The 11,861-nt window shown below is 41.1% G+C and overlaps 1 protein-coding gene across 1 annotated transcript in view; it reads right to left on the bottom strand.

Annotated features, from left to right (window-relative positions):
- Nucleotides 1-4,823: 4,823 nt before the first annotated feature.
- Nucleotides 4,824-11,861, bottom strand: part of LOC139540855 (AT-rich interactive domain-containing protein 3A-like) — a 43,321-nt gene continuing 36,283 nt past the window's right edge. The window contains exons 6-9 of the mRNA XM_071344865.1: nt 11,600-11,847; nt 11,024-11,308; nt 8,145-8,234; nt 4,824-7,958 (exon numbers count right to left, since the gene is read on the bottom strand). Of these exons, the coding sequence (XP_071200966.1) occupies nt 7,822-7,958; nt 8,145-8,234; nt 11,024-11,308; nt 11,600-11,847 (760 nt within the window). The 3' untranslated portion in view covers nt 4,824-7,821. The remainder of the gene's footprint in view (nt 7,959-8,144; nt 8,235-11,023; nt 11,309-11,599; nt 11,848-11,861) is intronic.

Raw genomic sequence — 11,861 nt, 5'->3', positions numbered from 1 at the left:
CGAGATGGCCGTAACGCCACTGGTTCAGCACAATACTGTCACTCCTAGAGGGGGCAGCATGGGAACTACCTCGGAGGCCGGGCCTATTGTCACAGGCGGGGGGCACATTGCGGCATCCGAATCCCTCCGGCCTGCAGCTGTGGGCCTGGCCGCTGAACAGCGAAAATGGTCTGGTTTACATCTTGAGCCCTCTGTTGTTAACATCTTACAGACTGCCAGGAACCTGTCCACCATGTCAACCTATGACATAAGGTGGCACATGTTCTGCCAGTGGTGTGGGGAACAGCGGCTTGCTCCAGAATCTTGCGGCATAAAAACCGTGGTCCAGTTCTTGAGGTCTTTGTTCAATGCTGGCAGGGCTGCATCCACACTTAAGGTGTACGCAGCAGTCATTTAAGCATGTCATGATGAAGAGCAAGACGGTCCACTTGGCAGCCATCCGCTCATGGCAAGGTTTCTTAAGGGAGTCCGTCGATTACGCGCCTAAAGAGCCCCCAAATGGGATTTGGATCTGGTTCTTGGAGTACTATCTAGACCTCACTTTGAACCTTAAGACACTATAGACTTGAAACCTCTTCTTAAGACTGTGTTTCTGGTGACCATCGCCTCTACCAAGAGGATTGGTGAGCTCAATGCTTTATCTGTTAGTGTTTTTATTTGTTTAATTTTTATTTATTTAACCAGGCAAGTCAGTTAAGAACAAATTCTCATTTACAATGACGGCCTACCCCAGCCAAACCCGGACAACGCTGGGCCAATTGTGCGCCACCCTATGGGACTCCCAATCACGGCCGGATGTGATGCAGCCTGGATTCGAACCAGGGACTGCTGTGACGCCTGTTGCACTGAGATGCCATGCCTTAGACCGCTACGCCACCCGGGAGCCCCAGGCATGTGTTACAATGCGGCCTAATCCTGCCTTCCTACCAAAGGTCCTGCCCCCAGGTCACGTGAACAAATGGTGCTAACAGCCTTATCCACCTCCATGCCCACTGGGGCTAATGATGTTGATGGATGCACTCTTTGTCCTGTGAAATCCCTAAACATGTACGTGGAGCAAGGTGATCTGTGCTTTGGCGATAGAGTACAGAGCAAGCCTCTCACATTGGATTGTAGACATTATCCTGCAAGCCTAGCTGGTTGCTCAGTCACATAGTCTGTGGTAACGTTGCCACCTCCTGGGCACTGCTCTGTCTGACATGTGCGGCTGCCAGATGATGACTAGCATAGACCCTCAAGTGAAATAGAACAAAGGTTACTCACGTAACCACGGTTCTATGAGCTAGGGACTATACTAGTCCAGATGTCGGTTCCCTTGTAGCCTCAGGAAGAGTCTCGAGGAAGTGATGCTATGCGCCCAGGTATTTATAAGGGGTGGGGGCACGCGCATCACACCCGCGGCACGGAATTACTCGGATAGTAATATCTCGACTCATCCTGCCGCCAGGCGGAAGGATATCCCATTGAATGACTAGCATAGTCCATAGCTCATAGAACTGTATGTGCGTAACCTTCTATTCACAGAGCTAGATCCCCTACAGCAGGGGTGTCCATCTCATTCAATGGACTGCCTAGGGTCTACAGGTTTTTGTTTTTTATTTTCAATTAAGTCCTAGACAACCATGTGTGGGGAGTTCCTTACTAATTAGTGACATTAATTCATCAATCAAGTACAAGGGAGGTGCAAAAACCCGCAGCCACTCTGCCCTTCGTGGAATGAGTATGACACCTGTGCTCTACATTGGTCTTTGACGAGAAGAAAAAAAACTGTCGGGGGAGGTACTCTTCTGCACTGTTCAACCAGTCCAGTAAATGCGAAGGAGGAGTTAAGATGGAGAGTTGCCTTGTTAACACAGGGCGCGTTTGAATGGTAAGGCTACACCAACCGACAAGATGCAAGTCGGAGTGAAGTCGGGGGATGTGCATCTGCGACAGCCAAAAGTCGGACACTAATATGATTTTCCAACAGCAAAGCTCAGATTAACATGGCAGTGTTGCCATTGTATATATATAAAAATATATAATGTGGAAATACACATGTCTCCAAACCCCATATCACACACTCACAAACTGAAATCATGTGTGTACATTGTATAATCAGTGAGCCTTAAATATCACATTAACTTGTAGCCACTATGAATTATGGCAAAGTTGGTTGCTGTTTCCGTCATCGTGTGGGTCGAACAAAAACACCTTAATGATTGGTTGACAATGTATTAGATATATATAGAGCCTCCCACAATGCAGCCGATGGCTGCAGGATGAAGTTGGTGAAGAGCAACTGCAGAAACTTGTAGTCGACTGCAGTCAACTTCATGACCTTGTAAAGTTCATGCAGTCACCATGTAGGCACAAGTCAGACAATTTTATCCATGCAACACACTTTGAAAGGTGGTGACCATTGACAAAAGTGATCCGCTTGAACAGGCCCACAGAGTTTCTAAACCAAGAAGTGCATCATCGCAAGACAACTGGGAGCCCTTGCAAAACAGACCAAGTAGATCAGGGGTTTGGGGTTTGACAAGTCAAATAAAATGTTATTGGTCACATACACATATTTAGCAGATGTTATTGCGGGTGTAGCGAAATGCTTGTGTTCCTTGCTCCAACAGTGCAGTAGTATCTAACAATTCACAAGAATACACGCATTTAAAGTAAAATAATGTAATTAAGAAATATATAAATATTAGGACGAGCAATGTCGGAGTGGCATTGGCTAAAATACAGTAGAATAGAATACAGTATATACATATGAGATGAGTAAACACTGCTAACGTTAAATGAAAACCAGAAAGTGGCTGTGGTAACTAGTGACAAGCCTTGTAACGCTGCACTTGTAATCAATGGATGGTGGTTCAGAAACAACCTGAGTCAACGGGCGCATTAGAGCGGATCACTTTTGTCAAAACATTGATCAACGTTGGTCACCGACTTTTAAAGTGTGTTGCAATATGGGTATAAAAGTTGTCTGACTTGCATGTCGACTATGAACTTGACAAAAATCATGTGATCAACGGTCATGCAGTTTTTGAAGTTGCCTTGGTTTTGATGAAGTCGCCGTCAAGTCGCTGCAGTTGCTTCCGACCAACTGCAACATGCAGCCATCCATAAGGATACCTGCTTTGCATGAGGTAACGATTTAATCATTACCATATAAACACCTGCTATGCTGATGAGTGACATACGAAGCAATGTGAATTGTGTTTACTAAGATGAATTAAGTGACAAGCCATTCAGACCAGCCTTCCTGATTTAACTTTCATAAACTACAGTACCAGTCATAAGTTTGGACACACCTACTCATTACAGGGTTTTTCTTTATTTTTACTATTTCTCACATTGTAGAATAATAGTGAAGACATCAAAACTATTAAATAACACATATGGAATCATGTAGTAACCCAGATTGTTAAATCAAAATATATTTTCTATTTGAGATTCTTCAAAGTAGCCACGCTTTGCCTTGACAGCTTTGCACTCTTGGCATTCTCTCAACCAGCTTTGAGGTAGTCACTTGGAATGCATTTCAATTAACAGGTGTGCCTTGTTAAGTTAATTTGTGGAATTTCTTTCCTTAATGCGTTTGAGCCAATCAGGTGTGTTGTGACAAGGGAGGGGTGGAATACAGAAGATAGCCCTATTTGGTATGGCAAAAACAGCTCAAATAAGCAAAGAGAAACGACAGTTCATCATTACTTTAAGACATGGTCAGTCAATCTGGAAAATTTCAACGTTTCTTCAAGGGCAGTCGCAAAAACCATCAAGCGCTATGATGAAACTGGCTCTCATGAGGACCACCACAAGAAAGGAAGACCCAGAGTTACATCTGCTGCAGACGATACATTCATTAGAGTTACCAGCCTCAGAAAATGCAGCCCAAATAAATGCTTCAGAGTTCAAGTAACAGACACATCTTAACATCAACTGTTCAGACTGCGTGAAATCAGGTCTTCATCATCGAATTTCTGCAAAGAAACCACTACTAAAGGACACCAATAATAAGAAGAGACTTGCTTGGGCCAAGAACCACGAGCATGGGACATTAGACCGGTGGAAATCTGTCCTTTGGTCTGATGAGTCCAAATTTGAGATTTTTGGTTCCAACCTCTGTGTCTTTGTGAGACGCAGAGTATGTGAACGGATGATCTCCGAATGTGTGGTTCCCACCGTGAAGCATGGAGGAAGTGTGATGGTGTGGGGGTGCTTTGCTGGTAACTCTGTCGGTGGTTTATTTAGCATTGAAGGCACACTTAACCAGCATGGCTACCACAGCATTCTGCAGTGATACGCCATCCCATCTGGTTTGCGCTTAGTCCCACTATCATTTGTTTTTCAACAGGACAATGACCCAACACGCCTCCAGACTGTGTAAGGGCTATTAGACCAAGAAGGAGAGTGATGGAGTGCTGCATCAGATGACCTGGCCTCCACAAATCACCCAACCTCAACCCAATGGAGATGGTTAGGGATGAGTTGGACCGCAGAGTGAAGGAAAAGCAGCCAACAAGTGCTCAGCATATATGGGAACTCCTTCAAGACTGTTGGAAAAGCATTCCAGGTGAAGCTGGATGAGAGAATGCCAAGAGTGTGCAAAGCTGTCATCAAGGCAATGAGTGGCTACTTCAAAGAATCTCAAATATATTTTGATTTGTTTAACACTTTTTTGGTTACTACATGATTCCATGTGTTCGTTTTGATGTCTTCACTATTATTCTACAATGTAGATAATAGTAAAAAAGAAAAACCCTTGAATGAGTAGGTGTCCAAACTTTTGACTGGTACTGTATATTTGTGTTGACAAGAACAGCACGTAACACCTCAGCTGACATTCTAGGAAAAAGTGATATTTATTAAAATCCCAAATAAAACATTCACACAAACACATATTGATTAAATATGCAAGAATAGTTCATCACCCCTCAGAAAATGGTTAAAAGCATTAGAGGTCACACATTCTAAAAAGCATGTTGATGATCTGTTATTTGGGCACTACACCATACTAATAACTGGTTATTAAAGAGGCACCACATGCCACACTTCAACTTCACTTGTTTCCTCATATTTTGGGAAGCATCCCATTCAGTGGAAAGGTTCATCGTAGAAAATAATGAAAAAAATAATAATTGCACACGTGTACAGAACAGATTAAAAAATACTTTTGTGCCTGTATCTATAAGAAGTAGTTGAAAGCTGAAAAACCAACTAGAACACCAATGAAGAGTGCGACCCCTTGTGCACCCACTAACTTTAGCCCTAGCAGGGATACATCTGTAAAACTGGAGGTAGAAGTATATTCCTGAGAAGTAAAAGACAAAAAGCCTCATTTATACTCTGAATTTCCAAGTACTGTACATGAAAACAAAATAGTTAACAAAACCAAGGCCGGTATGTCAACCTAGTGCTTCCCCAAATCTCACAATACTATTATCGTCATTAATATTATGACTTATTATTAATATTATGATACATGTCATCATGTAATCTCTGTGCTAGGTTTCTATATCATATTTTTTAAAGAAAGAACTTAAACGTGAAAACAAAGTAAGTCATATCTACAGCCATCCAAAGCCTTTTCAGAAGTGTTATCTATACAGGTTAATTCATAGAAGAATTGTCACAGCATAAGGCATCTTGCAATTACAGAAGATATTTTATCATAACATTTCATTTAATCTCCACATGTTTTGGTTGTCCCTGCAATATACTATCTACCAAACAAATCGTTAAAGCAAGTGGTAAATCTCATATCAAGGCTGAAAAGTCATGGAATGATTTTGATTATATAAACATGGGAAAGGCAAGTAATTTTTTAAAAGAGAATACTTCTGTACGCTAGCTATAAGGGCCAAAAAACAACCATATCCATCCCTGAAACGTGATTGTGCGCTGTAACAAAGAAATCCACCAGGGGGCAGCATCCCAGAGCAATAAAATAAGTATTCCTGACTGAGGCTACCCTGGTCTCCATTGCAGGTTGCCAAAACAATCCAAAGTAATTATCATCAGCTATGATAGAGGAAAGATTAAAGGTTTAATATGATTGTCTGCAATAATCTATCCTTCCAACCATTATTTATCAAAAGCTGAATTCCCTGACCACAATCTAACTACAATCTCTTATCTCTGTCAATGCATTGTACAGTATAAACCCAAGTCATGAAGCGCAGCATGATATTTCACACTTTAAGATATAACCGCAATATACTACTTCATTAAGGTACTGTGTAATGATCTTACAAGAGACATAGTCTAATCATAGTCTTTGAGGTAGAGGGGCTTCATTGTGGAAAAATAGAACACACGAGGTATACAATGTTGTAACATCTCCTGATTGTCAGTACAATGAATTCAAAAATCCACCCTTGCTGAGGATTCTAAATTCAAAAAAAAGTACTGAGTGTGAATCCATGCAGTTTCTTGAAGATGCAAAAACAACCTTCATAGTAGCTGTGGTACCTTAGCAGTTAAAATGCAAATATTTCTGAGCGCTGCAAATCAATGGATACCTACCTGATAAAAATAGATATTTTCTTAATTACCAGATGCTCAGATGTTGCCTTGGGGACAAGGGGGTCAAAAGGTCAATTTGAAGAGCAATGCTGATCCAAAGACAGGAATTGATTGGCTTTTCCACCCCAATCCTTTACATAAGCAGCGCTACATAATGCAAGCATGTAGCTAAATTCATAAACGCTTTGTTGTTATGAAGATGTCATATCAATGTGTAGGTGCTTTTAAGACATGATTTCAAGCCCCTAAGTAAAGCTACTTCAACCCCAAATCTCTGTTTTAAAGCCGCACTATTGCAGAGCTAAGAATTCCTGCACCCATCAATCCCCTACTAAAAGCTGTAAGTAAAGACATCCAAAAGAGCAGCTAACTTCAGAGTGATGATCCCTCTACTTATAGAAGTACAGAGGACCCTGGGTAATTGATGAGACAACCGGATAGAAAACTAAATTCTATAACTAAAAACAAATGGTTTAAATGGGTCATGAAAGAAACAAACACTCAAACCAGCAAATACAGTTGTATAGTTTGTAACTATGACAGAAACATAGAGCAGTGAAACACACAGTTATTGTTTCACAGCAAGCTGGCGGACACCTGAGAAAAACCAACATGTCTGCACATATAAGTACCAATGAGAATTAACAATTCCTGTTGACTTCCACCGGGGGGAAAAAAAAGTTATCTGTGTCTGAGGTACAATTAATAGAAAATCTCAGCAAAGATTGATTTGTGTGCGACTGCATTATGCAAATGTAGAGGTTTTCTATAACATGAGGTCACAATGTTACTTTGTTATGCCCTGAAGAAATAAAATCTTTAAAGCTTTTCTACTTAAAATAGAAGATATTTAAAATTTTATAGAATCCAAATATATATATTTTTTGCATTGACTATATTGTTAGTGATGATAATCATAATAATAATAAAGAGAATAATAATGTTAAAAATAAAATAAGTTTAATTGTGAGTCAGTAGCTGTGTTAAATATGTAAACAGTGCATTACCCTTCCAACCTATTATTTTTATTTGTTCTTAGATAATCACTGCATTTATGTAGAAATAAATTATTCATAGGCTGTGCATATATCGTAATCATATACCGGCTTTTTGTTGGGTTATTCAAACTTATTTTGGCTAAAGAACAGAAGAGGGGAGAAGATATGAGAGAACCTGAGAGAGACCACTTGAAGTACACCGAGTTTTAGTTTGTGTTTTGCTGTATATGTTTTTTTGGCATAGGCTATTTAGAAAATGTGGTTGTTTCTTTTGGCTTTAGTTTTGGCATCAAAAAGGGAAGGAGTTGAGTTGTTAAGAGTTGTTAAGATGATGGGTTGATTGAGGTAGGTGTGTAGGGTAGCGGCTGGGCCCACCAGGGGCTTTGTTGTTACTTGATGATCCAGAGGGGCCTGACGAGGCTGACCCTGCTGCCTGAGCAAAAAGCACACCTGCATGAAAACAAAAAACAGAGTTACAGTAACATTTAGTGTAACATTTATGTCATTGCAAAAAGATAGCAAGTTGAAAGTTCAACTTGTGTTTTCCTGACCTACAACGGTCCAATGTTGTGAGTTGCAACAAGTCAGGAGTGACAGTTGTAACACAAGAGTGTTGTAGACTGACTGGTGACTCACCAGTGTACATGACTCCGTTGAGCTCCACTGACATACTGATGCTGCTCATGCCATTTGTGGTGAGATTGAGAGCGGAGTCCTGCCGGCCATCTGAGAAAACACACACAGCATGTAACGTACACAGCGGCAATCAGCAGTTGAAACAACAACGAGTTTTCCCTGCTCGTTTCCATAAAAAGCTGAGGGATGGGGCTGGAGAAACATAACCACTCTCAAATTCATAGACACCGATATGGATGCAAGGACAGACCATCCATATCAAAATGATAGTTTAGCCATGTTTTGAGGCTATATAGTGTTTGTTTACATTCATTTTGTTTACAAATCTGCTGGAGGGTGGTCCTGGAGTTGAGAGAGAACTTGGGCAAATACAATGGTGCAATTCCACTTGACATGTGGACTGACGATTTTCGAAAAATAGGATACTTGTTTACAAACATTGGAGTAAAACATGCTTATATTTCAGGTTGATGGGGTATGACAGTTAAACTAAGCTCATGATGCATTTATATGTTATTCTTCAAGAATCAATGGGTAAATATCCTTAAATTATATGTACAATTATATGTGGTGAAGTTATTAATTGCACTTTGGATGGTGTATCAATACACCCAGTCACTACGAAGATACAGGTGTCCTTCCTAACTCAGTTGCTGGAGAGGATGGAAACACCTCAGGGATTTCACCATGACTTTAAAACAGTTACAGAATTTAATGGCTGTGATACAGGAAAACTGAGAATGGATCAACAACTTTGTAGTTACTCCACAGTACTAACTTAATTGACAGAGTGAAAAGAAGGAAGCCTGTAAAGAAAACAAATACTACAAAACATGCATCCTGTTTGCAACAAGGCACTAAAGTAATACTGCAAAAATGTGTCAAAGCAATTAAAAATTATGTTTGGGGCAAATCCCAATACAACACATGAATGAGTATCATTCTCCATATGTTCAAGCATAGTGGTGTCTGCATCATGTTATGGATATGCTTGTAATCGTTAAGGACTGGGCAGTTTTCTAGGATAAAAATGGAGCTAAGCACAGGCAAAATCCTAGAGGAAAACCTGGTTCAGTCCGCTTTCCACCAGACACTGGGAGATGAATTCACCTTTCAGCAGGACAATAACCTAAAACAGAAGGCCAAATCTACACTGGAGTTGCTTACTAAGAAGATAGTGAAAGTTCCTGAGTGGCCGAGTTACAGTTTTGACTTCAATCTACTTGAAAATCTATGGCAAGACCTGAAAATGGTTGGGCCAAATCTACACTGGAGTTGCTTACTAAGAAGATAGTGAAAGTTCCTGAGTGGCCGAGTTACAGTTTTGACTTCAATCTACTTGAAAATCTATGGCAAGACCTGAAAATGGTTGTCTAGCAATGATCAAAAATGGATTTGACAGAGCTTGAAGAATTTTGAAAGGAACAATGGAACATTTTTGCACAATCCAGGTGTGGGAAGCTCTTAGAAACTTACCCAGAAAGACTAACAGCTGTAATTGCTGCCAAAGGTGGTTCTACAAAGTATTTACTCAGAGGTGTGAATAGTTATATAAATCAGATACTGTATTTCGTTTTCAAAAATCTTGCTAACATTTCTAAAAACAGGTTTTCACTTTGTCATTATGGGGTATTGTGTGTAGATGGGTGAGAAAAAAAATCCATTGAATACATTTTGAATTCAGGATGTAACAACAATTTGGAATAAGTCAAGGGACAGGAATACTTCCTGAAGGCACTGTAAACTAATTAACTAACTGCACAACCTAATTTATAAACAAACAAATTCATTAAACAATCTAACACGTACAAATGGATATCTGAATAAACTAACTACGTGAACAACCCTAACAAACGGAACAACCTAATATATTAAACAAAGTCACTGAACAACCTAACATTTACATACTAACTGTACAACCTATTATGTAAACTGCCTTGCTGAACTATACATACAAACAGCCTGAACAACCAAACGTCTGAGCAACCATGAAAACACAACCCTACTACTGAAGCACAGACACACACACAGCCTCATACGTTTCTGTGGAGACTTGCAAACTACTGTTAAATAGACAGAAAACACATAAGAGAAGAGTTGAGGGGGGAAAAGCTACATAGCTTTAGGGCATTTCCATGAAATAGTACTCATTCATTTGAACAAAAAAACTAAATGTCAAGGAAAATTCCCCAGCATTCTGTAATTTTACTAGACACTGATAAGAGCATAAGAAAGTTCTGCTGTTGAATCCCCTACGTATAGAGTCTGTATGCTGCTGGGGCACATTGTATGTGCAAAAGGGGTCAATGTACGCAATTGTTTGACATGGCCAGTTCAAGATCGACAATTTTGCTTCAGAACAGGAGGCCTGATCTACATGACATAAATACCCTTTTAGGACTGTACTGTAGACCAGTGTTTTCTCAGATGATGGGTTGAGAACCACTAATGGGTTGTGTGGCCAGTCCCTGGGTTGTAGCTACAGACTGGGTTGTGGCTTAGAGATACGGTTTTGTCTAATGTGGTGGTTGTCAAGGAGAAATTGAAAGGCCTTCATTAGCTAGGTCACAATGTAAAAAAGTTTGGGAACCAATGCTGTATATGTATTTACTATGGATCCCCATTAGCTGCTGCCAAAACTCTTTCTGGGGTCCGGCAAAATTAAGGCAATTTATACAATTTTAAAACATTACAATACATTCACAAATTTCACAACACACTGTGTGCCCTCAGGCCTCTACGCTGTGAGTGACATACTTTGGTTATTAACCATACTAAGACATATGTTATTTTACTGGTGGGCTGCAATGGTGGCCCAATATTGGTACCTTCAAATTAAACTTTATTTAAAGTGCATCGAAAATTGCAACACTCTTTACCTTGGTTGTTGATGCGGATGTTCATGGGCATCTGGGCGGTCATGGCCAGCAGGTTGTGCTGCAACGCTCTCTGCAGCAGTCGCTGGTGCTCCTCGGCAGGCAGAGCCATCTTCTTCTCCGGGGGCTCGCCCGCCTCCAGTCTGTCCCTCAGCTGCTCCAGAGCCGCTACCTGGGCCGCCATGGCTGCCTGGGCCGCTGCCGCCTGCACCACTGCCACCGAGTGACCCGCCAGAGGATGCCCAGACATGCGGCCCACGCCAGACAGGGGCTGACCGCCCTCATCTTCTGCAGGGGAAATGGAGAAGTTTGGAACAGGATAGTGTTGGATGTGTTGGCATTTCAAATAAAATGTGTGATGCTATGGGTTACTGTTCACTTCAACTGTTCTGTGGTAATCTGTATGAACCCACCCAACACTTTGTGGTTGTGTTCTGGTTTACTGTTCACTTCAATCTGAATGATATGAATGAACCCAAAGAAGAATTTAAATTAAATAAAACAAACTTCCTAATTTCAATGCAGCATAATTATCCTCTAAAAGATATCTGAGCAAAACCCGTTGCTCTCCAACAACACCTTTCTTGATTTTCTGGATGGGAGTGAGAGATGCTCCGTTGGTGGCCACGTTCATCCCCATGTTCTGCATGGACATCTTGGAGGAGGACAGCATGGTGGGGGTCCCATTGGGGGAGTAGGTGAAGAGGGAGCTGCCGAAGCTCTGCCGCCGGCCCTCCCGCCGGTTACTGTCGATAGCTGTCTGGAGCTCATTGGGGTTGCTGAGGCTCCTCTTGTCACATTCATATGGGTACAGGTACTTCATGTATCTGTGAAAACGTCA

The sequence above is a fragment of the Salvelinus alpinus genome, chromosome 16 (assembly GCF_045679555.1).
Source record: "Salvelinus alpinus chromosome 16, SLU_Salpinus.1, whole genome shotgun sequence".
In the NCBI taxonomy this organism is placed as follows: domain Eukaryota; kingdom Metazoa; phylum Chordata; class Actinopteri; order Salmoniformes; family Salmonidae; genus Salvelinus; species Salvelinus alpinus.
This window is presented reverse-complemented; position numbering and strand designations above follow the sequence as displayed.